At 34.8% G+C, this 17,181-nt stretch overlaps 1 protein-coding gene across 3 annotated transcripts; it reads left to right on the top strand.

Annotated features, from left to right (window-relative positions):
* The first annotated feature begins 346 nt into the window (after nt 1-346).
* On the top strand, nt 347-14,846 carry LOC138713916 (neurotrophin receptor-interacting factor homolog). Of its 3 annotated transcripts, none has more exons than XM_069846457.1 (4): nt 347-1,368; nt 2,621-2,769; nt 8,907-9,241; nt 13,089-14,846. In XM_069846457.1, the coding sequence occupies exons 2-4, from the start codon at nt 2,632-2,634 to the stop codon at nt 13,642-13,644; spliced, it is 1,029 nt and encodes a 342-aa protein (XP_069702558.1). In that variant the 5' UTR covers nt 347-1,368; nt 2,621-2,631; the 3' UTR covers nt 13,645-14,846. The 3 variants fall into 3 exon arrangements, with proteins under 3 accessions (XP_069702558.1, XP_069702549.1, XP_069702562.1); XM_069846448.1 differs by having other exon boundaries at nt 347-1,384; XM_069846461.1 differs by lacking the exon at nt 347-1,368 and having other exon boundaries at nt 1,964-2,769.
* The last annotated feature ends 2,335 nt before the right edge of the window (nt 14,847-17,181 follow it).

Below are 17,181 nucleotides of genomic sequence, written 5' to 3'. Positions count from 1 at the left end.
TTATTGTTTCCTTCCCCATAATACAACAAGTAATCTCCTATTTGTGATATGCCATTCCCATCTAACCTAACCTCTTGTACTCCTACGAAGTCTATTCTATATCTAGCTAGTTCTTTTGCTACTAATGTTACCCCTCCTGTTCTATAAAGACTAGTTACATTCCAAGTGCCAAATCTCAAATCCTTATTCCTTTGCTGTGGTCGTGCCAGAGAATCAGTCCTATTCCGAGGCTTATTATAGGGATACGTAACAAGCTGTTTTTTACGGTGATGGGTTGTTAGCCCTTCGCCCAACCCCCAAGCTGGAGGACCACCCCTTATCGGCTGTCCACGACTGCTTATTCAATATATTGGAAAGTTATAAAAATGAAATTTCAGGCGAAATTGTTAAAATTTGTAAGAATAATAGCGTATTAAAAAAAATAATTTAAACTTATAAAAATGCTAATTATTCACACATTCTTGAACCAAATTAGACGAAATTTGGTACTGTATACGCATTATTTATAAGGAGTACAATAACTGTACAAAATTTCAGAATTCTGTCTTTATTTATTTAGGAAATTTAATCTTTAACATGTTTTCCTGCGCGAGAAAATTAAAGTTGTAGGTTGCGTTAGGTAAGAGAACTCTGTTCCTGATAGTTTCAGGCAAACTTTGTTGGTCGTTTCTGTGATGCGGAATAATCTCTGCAGTTGAAAGATCGTTAAATAAAATAATATTTCCACGTTGCATATATCTACAACACGGTAACCCATGTCTTTACTTCCCTTTCAAACATGTCATGCTAAGAATTTTATTGCCCCCCCCCCCTCCATTCAGGTCATTTACATTAAATGAGCTATTAATTCGCTTTTATTATTATCTAAATATTCATCTAAAGAGTAAAATATCTTGCTTGTAAACATTTTTTTAAAATTAAGCTACTTTGTCGAACCTATAGTAATATTTATGCAAATACATTACGGTATATAAAATGTGTCATTATCATTATATGTTATTCAACCATTTTAATCAAATGGCATTCTGGGAAAATATGGGCATCTTAACTGAACGGAACGTTCATTGTAGACGAAAATTTATCGTAATATAAATTTCATACTGTATGTATGTACACGATATTACAACAGGGACTATGATATTAACTGCAATAGGACATCGGTTTATGCCGTTTATGCACGTTGTTAACATTCCACAGATACCTTGATTGAATGCGTCTCGTATTGCGCAGCGTTAGCAAGAATGCGTTTTCCTCAGCACCCTTGATCGTTAGCTTGTAAAAGTTACGCTCGCAACTATCGTATGGTGTCAAATGCTAAGCCTATCGGATATGATACGAAAGATAATATTATTATGGTGCAATAAGAAAGTAAGTGATATGTGAGGTAGGTATTGCATTTATGTACATGATTTTTTTTATCCTACTTAAAATTGTATAGGAAGTTATTGATTTTGATTCGTACTTCGAAAGTAATGAGATTTAGCACTTTCTGTAAATCAAATTATTAGTTTCCTCTATTATTAAGACTATTAATGGATAATTTGTTGCGTATCTCTTTATGAATTATAGCAAAATCTCTCTCAATGTAATGAAGTTCGTATTTTGAAAGGATTCTCGCCCATTTGGCTATAGAGTACAGAGAAACCTAACCTAACCTTTGTTATGAACGAAACAAATTTTGCTTCGCAATATGAAATCGCATCTCAGTATTGAATTAATTATGAAATTGGAGAAATCATGTTACTCCCAAGTTATAGCTACCAAATCACAGTAAAATCCCAAACTTTTTAGCCTACCTATGTCAAAACAAATTGCATAAGAGTGCGAAATTTTATCAAGTCTAAAATGAGACAAGTTTTCTATTAAATGCAGGTAACTTGATAATTATTTAATGAAAACCATGTATGCTCAAGATATAGGCCTAGGCTATTTGTTATTATTATTATTATTATTATTATTATTATTATTATTATTATTATTATTATTATTAAATACCAAATCTTGAAATGAAAAATGATAAAACACAAATAACAAATTTAGCATTCATATTCACATTTTAGCCCTTATTATTCTCAAGTTACATCTGTAGCACATATTGCAACAAGTTGTAGCATTCAACTTTTCCTAACCGCTTTGTTGATTATGGTTGGTTTAGAGGCCATGAAATCGTGATAATGAATAAAACAAACTGTAATTTAAAGGGTACTTATTTCTTAATGGTTCTAAGTTTAGACGGCCTTGAAACAGTGACCTTATAACATCTGTAACTTAAAATATTTATTTAATGTAAATCTATGCTATCGTAGAAAAAAAAACATTGTATGATAAACATTTGTAAAGTTATTTTTTGGCACGAGTGTAAATCGCCTCGTTTCACAAACTTTACACTTGTGCCAAAAAGAGAACCTTTACAGACTTGTATAATAAGTAATTATATTTTGACAGCATATTTCACATTTATCGTGATTATGAAAATGTGCCATGTCTACTTATTTTCTAGAGACAACTGATTGAGGCCAATTTTGTGATTATTATTATTGCTAATTATTTCCTCATAATGATATAATTTAACTTCGTTTCAGCATTTTATAGCTGTGTGCACTTTCACTTGTTTCTTCAGACAGTGTTAAGATGGCATTGCGACATGTAAGCAAGTACGACCCCTTCACAGACCACTCTATTCCTTGGACTCATTTGTTCTCGGCGAAGTATCCTCGGCTTAAATTGCAGAGAATTGATGAGAAGTTTCCATGTCTCAAGATTGTCATAGTGAGTATTAGCTTCTTTGAAAGCTATGTAGATATAGAAATATAGACTGGTCACTTATCTTTTCAGCAGTGAATGATAAAACATTTGAAGACTGCCCTAAAGAACGTTGTATATCATACACTTTATCATCTGACATACAACATTCTTTGAGGGAGGTCTGCATTTCTTGTTAGTCAGCTCATTGGCTGTGACTAATGTTAGTCTCATTTTAGATATTCTCGTCTTGCCATATCTAGTAGGTCATTGCACTGTGACCAGCAGGGGACAGATTTTGATGACATGTTATCTATTTTTTTTTACATCCTATGCAATTCTTGTAAATATGTTTTTATTTTATTTTATTTATTTATTTTTAAATGGTCCTTCATGAGCAATTATTTTATCTAGGCCATTATTATAAATATGTTTTGTTTTGGTAACGATTACAAATGATTATATAAGTTATATTGAATTACATAAGATTGTGGGATAATTAATACGAATTTAATAAACTTACATCAAAGTCAAGACTAAATATCACTTGTACAACTCATATACGCCTGTGCACTTTTACAATTCATATACATATAAATACTGAATATGAGCTGGTGGTTACAGAAATGTAATTTTTTACGTTATTTTTCTTTCTTTTTCGCAGTTTTAAAGAGTTAGGCTTTTTTTTTTTGAGAGAGAGAGAGCATTTTTCACTAATTTTTGGATTTTGAAGGCTTTTTTTTTTTTTTTGTCTTTTTAGTAGTCATTGTATTTTTAAATATGTTCTTGAATCGTGAATGTGGAAGTAAAATATAGGGCTAGAGCAAAATCCATTTTCTTCCCAGTGCAACTAGGATTGCCAAGTGTCCTGTATTGTAAGGGGATGTAGAGGGGAGAGAGAGGTTTGTGTGTGTGTATATATGTGTATGTGTGTGTGTGTGTTTTTTTTTTCCATAAGATAGTACGACAGCCCATAGAGGGCTATGACTGTCCAGCTAACTGTTGCCTCACATCCATAGGCTTCATCAGAGATGAACAATCATCCTATTAGTATGTGGGTAACGTGTGTCCATACAAATCATCCCTACAGGGGGGAGAGCCATTAATCCTTCCCATTGAAGGCTTTAAGGAACCAACCTGGACAAATACCCAATGTCCCATCCCTACCTTCCCGTGGTGCAGCTGTTAGTAAGCATAATTTTACAAGCTGAACTAAAGGGAGGGGCTACTCATCCATTAGCACTGGTCAGCTTGATGAGTTAATGACTGAATTTGGTATAATTTTCCTCTATCCAATACCTAATTCCCTCTTTACCCTTTCCTATCCAGTCCTCTGACTGAATCTTACTTTCTTCGACCTCGACGGCATTAGAGCACTCGAGGCCCAGGGGTTCATTTCACTTTCCTTCCTCCCCTTTCTTCTTTTCTGTTCCTAGTGCTGACCTGCTATGGCACTAAAATCGTCCTCCAGACATTCTGGGGGTTGTGTGTGAATGAAGTAGCCACTAGAGTCGGGCAAACAGCCTCTTACTCCTGCTCGTTCTCGTAGGCGAGACTAGCTGGCCGATAATGCCAGTTCCGAGAATCGTATTCTCGAGATTGGCACTCTCGGGAACGAGGAATACCGGGTCCCGGCCTGTTATCGCACGGCCGACTTATCGTTATGAAATGCGTACACTGACTGCCGGCTTAATTGCCGCTCATCACTGCAATTCGTGACTCTTTCTGAAATATTAATGTTCATAAAGTAATTTAAGAAGGCACAGCAGTGTGGTATGCAATAATACAGCACATTATGATTGTCGACATTCTTACAGAAGTCACACTATTTTAATGAACTATTTATTGCCTTTCTGGAGAAGCAAAATAATGCAGCACTTTCAGTCGTTACCTAATCCTAAGCTAATCTGAAACAATAACAAGTTATGGTTGGAGCTATGATATATTTTCTCGCTATCAGCATTTCGTTGACATTCCATATTTAATCATTCGATAGTGTTTTGTACACGCTATAGTAATGGATATCACACGTCTGTATTATTATATTGCGCGTTCACATCTGGATGTCTCGTTGTTATTGCGCTGTGTAAGGACGAAATAAATTAATTAATACTTATTTATATTATTATAAAGGACTAAAGACTCTGACAAAAGATATTTTTGTTTCCCAACTGATAAAATGCTGAATGTGAAATGCAAACACTTTTGCAAGAGGAAGGACAGAATAACTAAATAGAGTAGATCCTTTCAAAAATTGATCATAATTACTTACAAACGCGTTTTAAGGAACTCGGAGGTTCATTGCCGCTCTCACATAAGCCCGCCATCGGTCTCTACCCTGAGCAAGATTAATCCAATCTCTACCATCATATCCATTTTTATATTATCTTTCCAGCTACGTCTCTACCTCTCCAAACGTCTTTTCCCTCCGACTATCCAACTAACACTCTATATGCATTTCTGGATTCGCCCATACCTGCTAGATGTTCTGCCCATCTCATACCTCTGAATTTAATATTCCTAATAATGTCAAGTGAGGAGTACAATGCGTGTAGTTCTACGTTGTGCAACTTCATCCATTCTCTATCCCTCTTAGCCCCAAATATCTTCCTAAGGATCTTATTCTCGAACAGCCTTAAGCTCTGTTCCTCTCTCAAAGTGAGAGTCCAAATTTCACAACCATACAGAACAATCGGTAATATAACTGTTTTATAAATTCTAACTTTCAGGTTTTTTGAGAGCAGGGTGGATGACAAAAGCTTCTCGACCGAATAATAACAGGCATTTCTCCCCATATTTATTCTGCGTTTCCTCCCGAGTGTCATTTATATTTGCTATATCATAGCAGAGAATAAAAGAGGGAACGGTTATTATTATTATTATTATTATTATTATTAAATTAGTTACTTTACGACGCTTTATCAACTGCTATCACTATCTAGCATCTGAATGAGATGATGGTAATGCCAGTGAAATGAGTCCAGGGTCGAGCGCCGAAAGTTACCCAGCATTTGCTCTCAATGGGTTGAGGCGAGAAGACTCAGCCAGGTAAAGGCTGGTTCACAATAAACCGGGAACGGAAACGACAACGAGAAATAATGTTAAAATAAATGTATTTAAATGTGAGCATTCACAATTAACGAGAAGATTGCCGGAGCCCGGGAACGGGAAAGTGAAAGTTAATTGTGAATGCTCACATTTAAATGCATTTATTTTAAGAATATTTCCGTTATCGTTGTCGTTTCCGTTCCCGGTTTATTGTGAACCAGTGTTAACTTGTCCCAACCAAGATTCGAACCGGAACCCGATCGCTTCACAGTCAGGTGTGCTAACCGTTACTCTACAGCGATGGATTATTATTCTTATTATTATTAATTGTTATTATTATATTATTATTATTATTATTATTATTATTAGTAGTAGTAGTAGTAGTAGTAGTAGTAGTAGTATCACTGTTATCATCATTATCATTATCGTAATCATTAGGATGATCAAGATTATGATTATCAGGATTATTATGATGGTTATTATTTATTATTGTCTTGTAAGTTACCATTAGGTACAACGAATTAGAAATCTTATTAATTCTTAATTTGTTATTCTCGTTCCTATAACATATAGGAAAATTATTGTAAACCATATAGGCCTATGTTATTTTATATTGCAACATGGCTGCAATACAATAAGGATTGTTCTGTAACAATATTTTATAACGTGCACAACAGTAGAAAGTGTAGTTTTCTATAGTATAGGCTGGCTCACAATAAACCGGGAACAGAAACGAGAACGGAAATAACGTTAAAATAAATGTAGCCTACAGTATTTAAATGTGAGCATTCAGAATAGTTAATTGTGAATGCTTACATTTAAATACATTTATTTTAACAATATTTCCGTTCTAGTTCTCGTTGCCGTTTCCGTTCCCGGTTTATTGTGAACCAGCTTTTAATATTTTCATGTTTCACATCATTGTGTTACAAACTATTTTTTTATTTAGTTGCTATAAAAGATAGCCTAATTACTGTAAAGTGTAAACCATCTTGGACTATATAGCCTAATTTTCAAGTACCTATATTAAAATATCATTTAATACCATCCGTACAATAACGGGTTTTCATGTGTTGAAGGGTTCCGTACAAATTTTACGCAACAAACGTTTGAGTCATGAGTCTTTCGCAAACAGCTCTTTGGTTAACTCGCCGTTATTCGAGAACCAGTAAAGATTTTGAGTGGCCATCACTTTTGAAAGTAATTTCCATCCTTTCTCAACATTTCTCTCGCTTTGACCCCCCATCTAACGTGAAAAACAAAAAAGTTTTCAGCCTACAAAGGTGAAGTTGCAAATGTCTATTCTGAACACATCAATCTCCATCGAAGTTAATATTTTTTTTCTCACTTTCCAAAAAATATTTTCAGTTCGATTTTTTTCCTATGTTTTCCTTAGACATTGAGCTATCAATCCAAAAAATTACAGCGCGATTGATTAAGTATTATAGGAGCTACGACATGATATATATTTAAAGAACCGGGAAATGTCGAAGCCAATGCTTCTTATAGGAGAACGGCCCGAGCGATATCGCTTGCTTATCAGTACTACAGTCCCGCCTAGACCTCCGAGACTGTCGGGAATGACCTAGTATCGGTAATCTCGGGACCAAGAGAATCTCGTGTTCTCTATCAATGAGTCATTTGGCTACGTTAGGTGCTCGCGCACCGAGCGAGACTACGATGATTGCGCAACCGAGAACGGGCGATAATATGAGGCAGTCTGCCCGACTCTAGTAGCCACCAAAACGTTAAAATATGGTGTTCACTTAAATCGGCTACAACTTGCAAAAAAAAAAAAAAAAGTGGATTCGGAACACCTCAAAATCTGTGCTACAGTGGCTGGCCATGATAATATCTTTGAAAAATATTGGAGTGCAAGAGGTCAAACGCCTAGCATTAGAAAACAACAACAACAACAAATCATCCCCCCCCCCCACACTTATTATAGTTGGTTTGGTGTATAAAACTGTATTTTCATGCTTACTGTAGCCCTAGAAATTCCTTACCATGCTGAGTATGTGCTGGTTCCCTACACTGGCCGAAATTTCATGAGAAAATGCGTTTTCCAGCAATTCTGTGATTTCTAGTCCAAGGCATGATACTTCAAACTGTGCAACTTTGGCATAAAAACACTTTAATCAAATGTGATATGGACTAACATTACAAACATACAAGTTTTTTTTTTTTCAGAATAGCCCTCCAACTTACCAAAACACTACTGACAGTAACGAGGGACCTTCTTCATTATTATTATTATTCTTCTTGAAAGATTAACTTTTGTTTGCTTGTGCAGACATTTCATAGGTATTCCATTTCTGTGATATTTTGTATGTTAAAACACTGTATTGTAACACTTATAATAGGAAGGAAGGTGTGAAAGAACCTGATGACTCTACAGTGCTCAATTATGACTTTTCTAGCAGGCTAGAAGCCATTGGAGCTTATTTCAACCTACTTCTATTGTAATATACAAGCATATTAATAAACTGCTGCAGATCAGCACCATATGGACTGTCGTTTTAAAATATCTACTTATTTAACAAAAAGAAAAGATAAGGCGAACAATAGTTGAACACAAAGAGAAGAAGGGGAATACAAGGAGAGCAAGAGGAACATGAAGAGAACAAGGAGAATACAAGGAGAACTATGGGTACACAAGAAGAACAAGGGGAAGACAAAGATAACAAGTGAAATATAGAGAGAACAACGGGAATACAAGGAGGTCAATGGGAATACAAGGAGAACAATGGGAAATACAAGCAGAACATGGGGAATACAAGGAAAACAAGGGGAAGACAAGGATAACAAGAGGAAGACAATGAGAAGAAGGTAATACGAGGAGAACAAAGGAAGACAAGAACAGGAGAAATACGAGGAGATGTAGAAGAATGCAAGAAAAACAGGGGTAATTCAAGGAAAAGAAGTGAAATAGATTAGCAATGTGAGGGAGTGGCACTTTTTTAAGTCTTGCATCACATTCTTTGTGTATTAATCATTATGTATCATGGAAAACATTCATCACTCATTCTGCCTATAGTAAGAAGACATAAGTAGTTTCAGTGAATTGTAAATATGTGCTAGTATTTGTGCAATGTACTACTTGTTATATTTTGCAGGATTTTTTGGTTGGTATCAAGAAAAATTCTGCACAGAATGGTGGAGGCACCAAGAACAAAGCCAACAGTTTGGAAACTGAGGACCTAGATTCTGGGAGGCTGAGCGGTCTTGACTGCATGCAGTCAAAGATTTCTGATTATGACGGACCATTCTATCCAGACTGTCTTGGTGATGTTGAATCAGGCAAACCTGATTGTGATCAATTAAACAGTCTGGATGGTTTAGAGTCGAAGAAGTTTAATTTTCTGGAGTCAGACAATATCAAGTCCTGTATGAAATCTAGTAGTGGCACTGATGTCAATTCTAACACTCTCACCAATATGGATTCAAACACGTAAGTAAAATTTTAATCTTCTTCTCTTTATCATCCTCCTGACTTGCATTTAATTCTGATGATGTAACAGGAACTCATTTCATCTTTTAGATCTTCCTAATGACAGTGCTGTCAAGTTGATTTTAAATCTGCCATATAACTAAAAATCCTACGAGAAAACTGCCAACAAGAAAAGTGATCTAACTTGCATACTTACAAATGGCTTTTAAGGAACCCGGAGGTTCATTGCCGCCCTCACATAAGCCCGCCATTGGTCCCTATCCTGAGCAAGATTAATCCAGTCACTATCATCATATCCCACTTCCCTCAAATCCATTTTAATATTATCCTCCCACCTACGTCTCAGCCTCCTTAAAGGTATTTTCTCTCCTGTCTCCCAACTTACACTCTACATGCATTTCTGGATTCGTCCATACGTGCTACATGCCCTGCCCGTCTCAAACGTCTGGATTTAATGTTCCTAATTATGTCAGGTGAAGAATACAATGTGTGCAGTTCTGCATTGTGTAACTTTCTCCATTCTCCTGTAACTTCATTCCTCTTAGCCCCAAATATTTTCCTAAGAATCTTATTCTTAAACACTCTTAATCTCTGTTCCTCTCTCAGAGTGAGTGTCCAAGGTTCACAACCATACAGAACAACCGGTAATCTGTTTTATAAATTCTAACTTTCAAATTATTTGACAGCAGTCTAGATGACAAAAGCTTCTCAACTGAATAATAACAAGCATTTCCATATTTATTCTGCATTTAATTTCCTCCTGAGTGTCACTGTTGCTACCTCTCGTCACTGGAACTCTCTGCCGTCTGAAGTCAAGGGCTGCCGAACATTGAAATCCAAGTTAGAAAATTATCTTATGACGAGTTGCCAAACTAACTTACTATTATGACAAGTGTTGTATTGCATGTTTCCACATATTCACATTTTTTTTATGTTCTAGTGATATTTAACTTATTTTATATTCTGGTTTTCATATTTTCCGATAATGGTATATCTATAATGTGATGTCCACACCTGTGGAGTAACGGTCAGCACGTCTGGCTGCGAAACCAGGTGGCCCGGGTTCGAATTCCGGTCGGGGCAAGTTACCTGGTTGAGGTTTTTTCCAGGGTTTTCCCTCAACCCAATACGAGCAAATGTTGGGTAACTTTCGGTGCTAGACCCTGGACTCATTTCACCGGCATTATCACCTTCATATCGTTCAGATGCTAAATAACCTAGATGTTGATACAGCGTCGTAAAATATCCCAATAAAAAATAAATAAATAAATATAATGTGATAAGTTGAGCTATATATAATCATAATTTTCCTTACCGTGTGTACTTAAAATAGTGTATTCATTGTATGCTTTGTACTGCACTATTTTATTACTATTATTATTATTATTATTATTATTATTATTATTATTATCATCATCAATAATTGTCTTATTTTTTTATACTTTGTATGTCTCATTTATTTTGACCTGCTGTTACATTTTATTATGCTTTTGTCTTTCTTTCTGTATGTTATATATGTTATGTCTGATTTCTACTTACTTGTTGTTTACATTTTATTATTATTATCTTATTTAGTTTTGTGTGTAAAACAGGGGCGTATTTTGCGGGCTACCGGTGGTAGCCCAAGGAAATTACAAAAGAAAAAGTTTATAATATAACATAATGTAATAATTTTGTATTATTAGTTTTCCCATAGTAATTAAAATTAAAGTAACTGTTAGATATATTTTGTGTAATAATAGGGTCAGCGGTAGCCCAAACCCTTTAACTAGTATACGCCACTGGTGTAAAATTGTAGTGTACTTTGTAAATTTGTAGTGTTTTTTGTAACGCAGTTTTACTCCTGGTTGAGTGTTAGAGAAGGCCGTATGGCCTTAACTCTGCCAGGTTAAATAAATCATTATTATTATTATTATTATTATTATTATTATTATTATTATTATTATTTATATTATTTATATTTATATTTGTTACTGTTGCTCCAAGATATTTGAATTTTTCCACCTCTTCGAAGGAAAAATCTCCAATTTTTATATTTCCATTTTGTACTATATTCTGGTCACGAGACATAATTATATACCTTGTCTTTTTGGGATTTATTTTCAAACCTATCACTTTACTTGCTTCAAATAAAATTTATATAAATATTTTAAAGGTATGGCTTGTAGGGTGGGTAGTGTTAATGAATTTAGCATATTTAGGAAAACAACAGAATATCTATTATATAACCATCCTTCAAACGACTTAATGTTTGATAGTTTTCGTTACTTTTAGGTTATGTACTTTTTAAACAGAATGTTGAACCAATTTTATATATTTTTATACTAAAAGCCAGGTTATGAACCGACTAAACCGGAAGCAACGTTCTGTTGCTCTCTTTCTGAGGTCTGTTGCCACATAGTGGCGCGAGATTCAAAGCATGTTCAGCATTTGTCACCGATATGTTTAAAATAACTGTCGTAGCTGTGTTTTCAGTTAATAATATAATAAAGAAGTATATAACGAATTCAAACATTTCAGTTAAACGCACAACGATTCAATTCAATAATATAATACAGTGTTAACTAAATATATCAAGATATATAATAGTAATTTTTATTTTATTTTGAGTTGTCGTTATAAATCGAATTTACTATTTAGCTTTTTTTGACATCTATAATAATAATTTAATGGATATGATCTTAATTTTATATTTATACTGTTTGAGTCATGTACGAGCATATTGAATTATTACTATTATTATTATTATTATTATTATTATTATTATTATTATTATTATTATTATTACTACTACTACTACTATTATTAATTCACATAATATATCTATAAGCAAATATACAAATTTGAAATGAAAACTTAAGCTGGCTGAGCCATTGTTTAAAATAAATAAGAGTATTCAGACACTATTAGGTCTACTATTATTTTATAGTACACAAAATATGGAAATTAGAACAGTTAAGTTACAAGCAGTGCCTCAGCCGTTTGCTGCACTGCTTCTTCTACTGTTGTGATGCCTCCATTTACACTTTTAGTTGGTATTGCTTGTATATAGACAAAATCATTTCTCTTTCTTTCCCGACTTAAAAACCCGCTTCCATTTTGTATCGTAGTATGCGGGAGAATTCATTATTCTATTCGAGTACAACTGTATATAGTTCTCAATAATACTATCAACAATATTAGTAATTAAAATTACTGTTTTAAGAAAGCACGAGCTAATGATGCTGGTACGAAATGCGACTCGTAATGCACGTGGTATTGCAAATGAACTGGGAAGTTTGGCTACACTGTCTCCGTGATCCTGTTGCCAGATTTTCGTTAGCAGACGACATTTCCATGTGAGGTCCAATGAAAAGCTCCGTTCTCCTTCCCCCCCTCCACCCCGCCATGCTCAACGTGTCATCACTGCACAGGCTACCCCTCTATCCCGCACTTTCCTCTCACCCTGCCAACTACTTCCTGTTTAGTCGGTTCATAACCTGGCTTTTAGTATAGTTATGTTTTTTTTTTAATTGAAAACAAACACCAATTTTTCTCTCACTTCTCTCAGTAAATTTCCTGCATGGTACAGTTTGGTTATCAAAACCTTTTCTATTCCACCGTAATAATTCAGTACTTCTCATTATTTAAAATGATCAAAATTGTGAATATTTAAAGTTTAATAAAATAATTGAATGATGAGCACAATATAGAGAAGTATATATTGTTTTCCTACTAAATTGATAGACGTGACTCACCATGTAAATTTTTGTATTTGGATTTTAAATGACAGTTTTAATCTAGAAATATGTCCTATACTCGGAAAGTCTTTTGATTACATAATTTAAATATGTTATATTTATTTCAGTGTAATAAAAACAGAAAAATATTTAACAACAGATGCAATAAAACTTGAAGAAGGAAATCCGAAGAAACCTGCAACAAGGAATGTAAAGAAAACTAGACTTCAAGACCGTAAAATAAGTGATATTACTTGTCGTACCTGCAAGAAGTGTGGATTGATTGTCCAGCGTGCGAGGTACCTGAAAATACACGAACTCACGCACTCTGGCAACAGACCCTACGAATGCAACGAATGCGGGAAGAGATTTCTGCACAAATTTAATCTTCGCTCCCATGTCCTCACCCACATCGGGATAAGACCGTACCAGTGTTCGGTTTGTGAGAAGAGCTTCTTGTTTGATTCAAATCTGCAGTACCATTTAAGGACTCACAATGGTGCAAAATCTCATATATGTAAAACATGCGGTAAGGGATTTATGCAAGCCTCAGATCTGAAAAATCATTCTTTGACACATTCGAATTCAAGGCCTCATCAGTGCAAGAAGTGTGGGAAAACGTTTAGACAGATTTCTCATTTGATTACTCATACACGTAGAAAACATCCAGTCACACAGAAATAACAACGCGCAAGTAATTATACGTTGAAATATGGCTTGTGCGTTCTTCGGTTTTATGTTCTTTTCAATTGGCCGGGGTGAGATAACGTATGGTAAAAGGTGGGACAGGCCCATGCTCATGTCAGTGATGTAACCCCTCAAAATTTTTACAAGTGAGAAATGTGCTGGTGAATAGCCAGAGGCTCTCTAATAAGCACAGGGTTGTTTTGTATGCTGGAAATCTACAATGAGGTCCCAAAGCTTTACTTCTCTTTTGAAAGAAACCATGCTAACGATTTTTATCATATTTAAAAATTAGTTTCCCACAGTCGGATTTCAACATTTAAAACCAATGGCAAGCATGGTCACCACTAGACCACCGAGGAAGTTGATATACAGGGTGTTTCAAACTCTGTTACATAGGGATCCCAGTTTTTCAAAGTAAGAAACTGGTATACTTGGTTGTATGTACACAAAATATTTTAGTATCGTGGCAATTCCATATAGTGTCAGCTTATATTTAAATTTTTTGGGTTTTAAAATACACTGTATTTTACATCTTGATTACACAACTTTTAACATGTATCACTTCGGAATATGTATTATACGACTTTCTTGTGTTAAATTCTATCATACCTGGTTTACATGTTTCGACCTTTTATGGGTCATCCTCAGAACTGGTCGTTGTTGGTCTTGGCACCTCTTGTTTTGTTTCCTGTGAGGGTGTGTTCGTGTAGTGTAATGTAGAGTCCAAGAGTGTATGTGTTCTGAAATTGAGTTGTGTGTTGAGAATTTCGTTGGGGTGTGTTTTTGTGTGTCTGTATATTTCGTATTGTTCTAGTGTGTTTAGTTTCTGGCTTTTTGGTTGGATGTGCAGTATTTCCATGTCTGTGTTGATGTCTCTGTAGGTGTGGTTAGCATTTGTGATGTGTTCTGCATATGTGGAGGTGTTTTGTAATTTTGTTATAGCTGTAATGTGTTCTTTGTAACGTGTTTCAAATGATCTGCCTGTCTGTCCTATGTAGAAGTTATACAAACTCAAATGTAACACCTGCAACAACTTCTACATAGGACAGACAGGCAGACAAATGCTAACCACACCTACAGAGACATCATCACAGACATGGAAATACTACACATCCAACCAAATAGCCAGAAACTAAACACACTAGAACAATATGAAATTTACAGACACACAAAAACACACCCCAATGAAATTCTCAACACATAACTCAATTTCAGAACATACACACTCTTTGACTCTACATTACACTACACGAACACGCCCTCACAGGAAACAAAACAAGAGGTGCCAAGATCAACAACGACCAGTTCTGAAGATGACCCAGAAAAGATCGAAACATGTAAACCAGTACGATAGAATTTAACACAAGAAAGTCATATAATACATATTCCGACACTGTATTTGTTATATGCTTATTTTATAATAGTCTAATGATTAGGTTAGTTAGAAAAACCTAGTTTTCACAAACCATAGATTCGCAAAATATGGTTTTTCAACTGACAAAAGTAAAAATTTTATGTTTCAAGCCATTCCAGGTCAAATACCTTAAATTTATACTCGAGAAATAGAGCGAAATATTTATTTGTAGCACGAATTAATTCAAAATTAGTGTTTTTCAAGAGAAATTTTAATTTAAAGCACCCAAAAGATATATTTATTGGAAGAATTAATATGTTAACCTTTGTTGAAGCTAAATCTCCTACATGAACTGTTGACAGGCATAGCAATGATTGGAATTAGCTTCATTTACGATTTTGTTTTAATTATGTAGTGGAATTTTCTTAGTAATTATAGGTGATTAAAATATAATCTGTTTTGTATTGATATTTATGTACAGAATTTTGAATCTAATATTCAAACCGTATTTCAAGCCACTTTATTTTTTAAATATAAATTAGAAATAGCCTGAATGTTTTGTGGTGCATATTAGTTTATAATGTTCACAAGTAATATGGGAGATTGTTAACACAAATTTCTCTACACAACATATAAGTGCTCATATAAAATTGTAAGATTTGTTAAAATGTACAAATAGACCTCTAGTTTTTGGAGAAATATTCAGTAAAGTATTTTTCACTACGAGAGTAAAAACATTTTATGTTTTAAATGCGAAATAACACGGTATTTATGTTTTTTGTGTGATATAACACCAAAACTAATACAATTTTTATTTGTCATAAAATAGGATCCCTTGATATAGTCCACAGAATTAGGACGAGGGCTGGCATGATTTTCCCCGACCCAAACAAAAAAAAAAAAAAAGAACGCCACGGGTTTTTTCAGGTATCGGGTAAAACCCGTGGATTTTTGACTGAGAGTGGGTTTTTTTAAGAAAATTACATGGAAAAAGTATTCTAATAAAGTTGCAAGTAGTATAAAATCTTCCTTTATTAACAATTCAAATTATTTTGCCCTTTAAATGAGCAGAAATTTGATTGGAATGTAACTTATCGTTCTGCACAGGAATTTTACAATGCATTTTTATTATTTTATAGTGTTGCAAATCAGTCCTCTGATTGAGGTTCTGGCTGATATGTACATCTATTATCAGACTGTACATCTCACTTGACGATATGTGTCAGAGGAAGAACAATTGTTTGTATGCATCTGAACAGTGGCAGCTGGTGACCAAATTATTCGGCGGGGCACAACTTAACACTAATACTGGATTAATTGAACCCATAGGTTCCTCACTATACGAACATAGGCTTGCCATACTGAACAATTGCTGAAAATTTCAATAGCAAAATGTAAATATAAAGAATGTATACACTAACATTTCTATTTACAGATGAAGTCCATTCTTCGACCCTTAGTTCGAACAAGTACTTCGATAACTCGCTGGTTGAAGTTAAGAATCAAACGCACCATTTTACTCTTAATTGAAAGCATTGCTAATGCTGTCAGTCTTTCTTGGCGCGAACCCTCTTGTCGAAATCTAATTGCATTGCAATTAGTTCACTAACTTTATTCATATTGAAATGATCAAATACACAAGCACTCAACAAATTCTAATATAACTAACTTCACACTTAAAATAGAAAAGAAGAGAATTTTTAATAACATTCAGAATTTTATTATTTCCGCTACAATTACAAAGGGGCGGCCGGGTAGCTCAGTTGGTAGAGCAGCTGGCTACGGACTGGAAGGTCCGGGGTTCGATCCCAGGTGGTGACAGGATTTTTTCTCGTTGCCAAACTTTCAGAACGGCCCCAAGGTTCACTCAGCCTTCTATAAAATTGAGTACCGGGTCTTTCCCGGGGGTAAAAGGCGGTCAGAGCGTGGTGCCGACCACACCACCTCATTCTAGTGCCGAGGTCATGGAAAGCATGGGGCTCTACCTCCATGCCCCCCAAGTGCCTTCATGGCATGTTACAGGGATACCTTTACCTTTACAATTACAAATGCAGGAACCGATAACATGTATTTCGTACGGTTGTCAATGTTGCCAACACTCTTAATAAAAAAAGCAGCCTGCCATAATTTTGAATATAGCTAAACTTCTATATTAACATTGTTAAACGGTTTAATTTTAA

The sequence above is a fragment of the Periplaneta americana genome, chromosome 2 (genome assembly GCF_040183065.1).
Source record: "Periplaneta americana isolate PAMFEO1 chromosome 2, P.americana_PAMFEO1_priV1, whole genome shotgun sequence".
Classification (NCBI taxonomy): domain Eukaryota; kingdom Metazoa; phylum Arthropoda; class Insecta; order Blattodea; family Blattidae; genus Periplaneta; species Periplaneta americana.
This window is presented reverse-complemented; position numbering and strand designations above follow the sequence as displayed.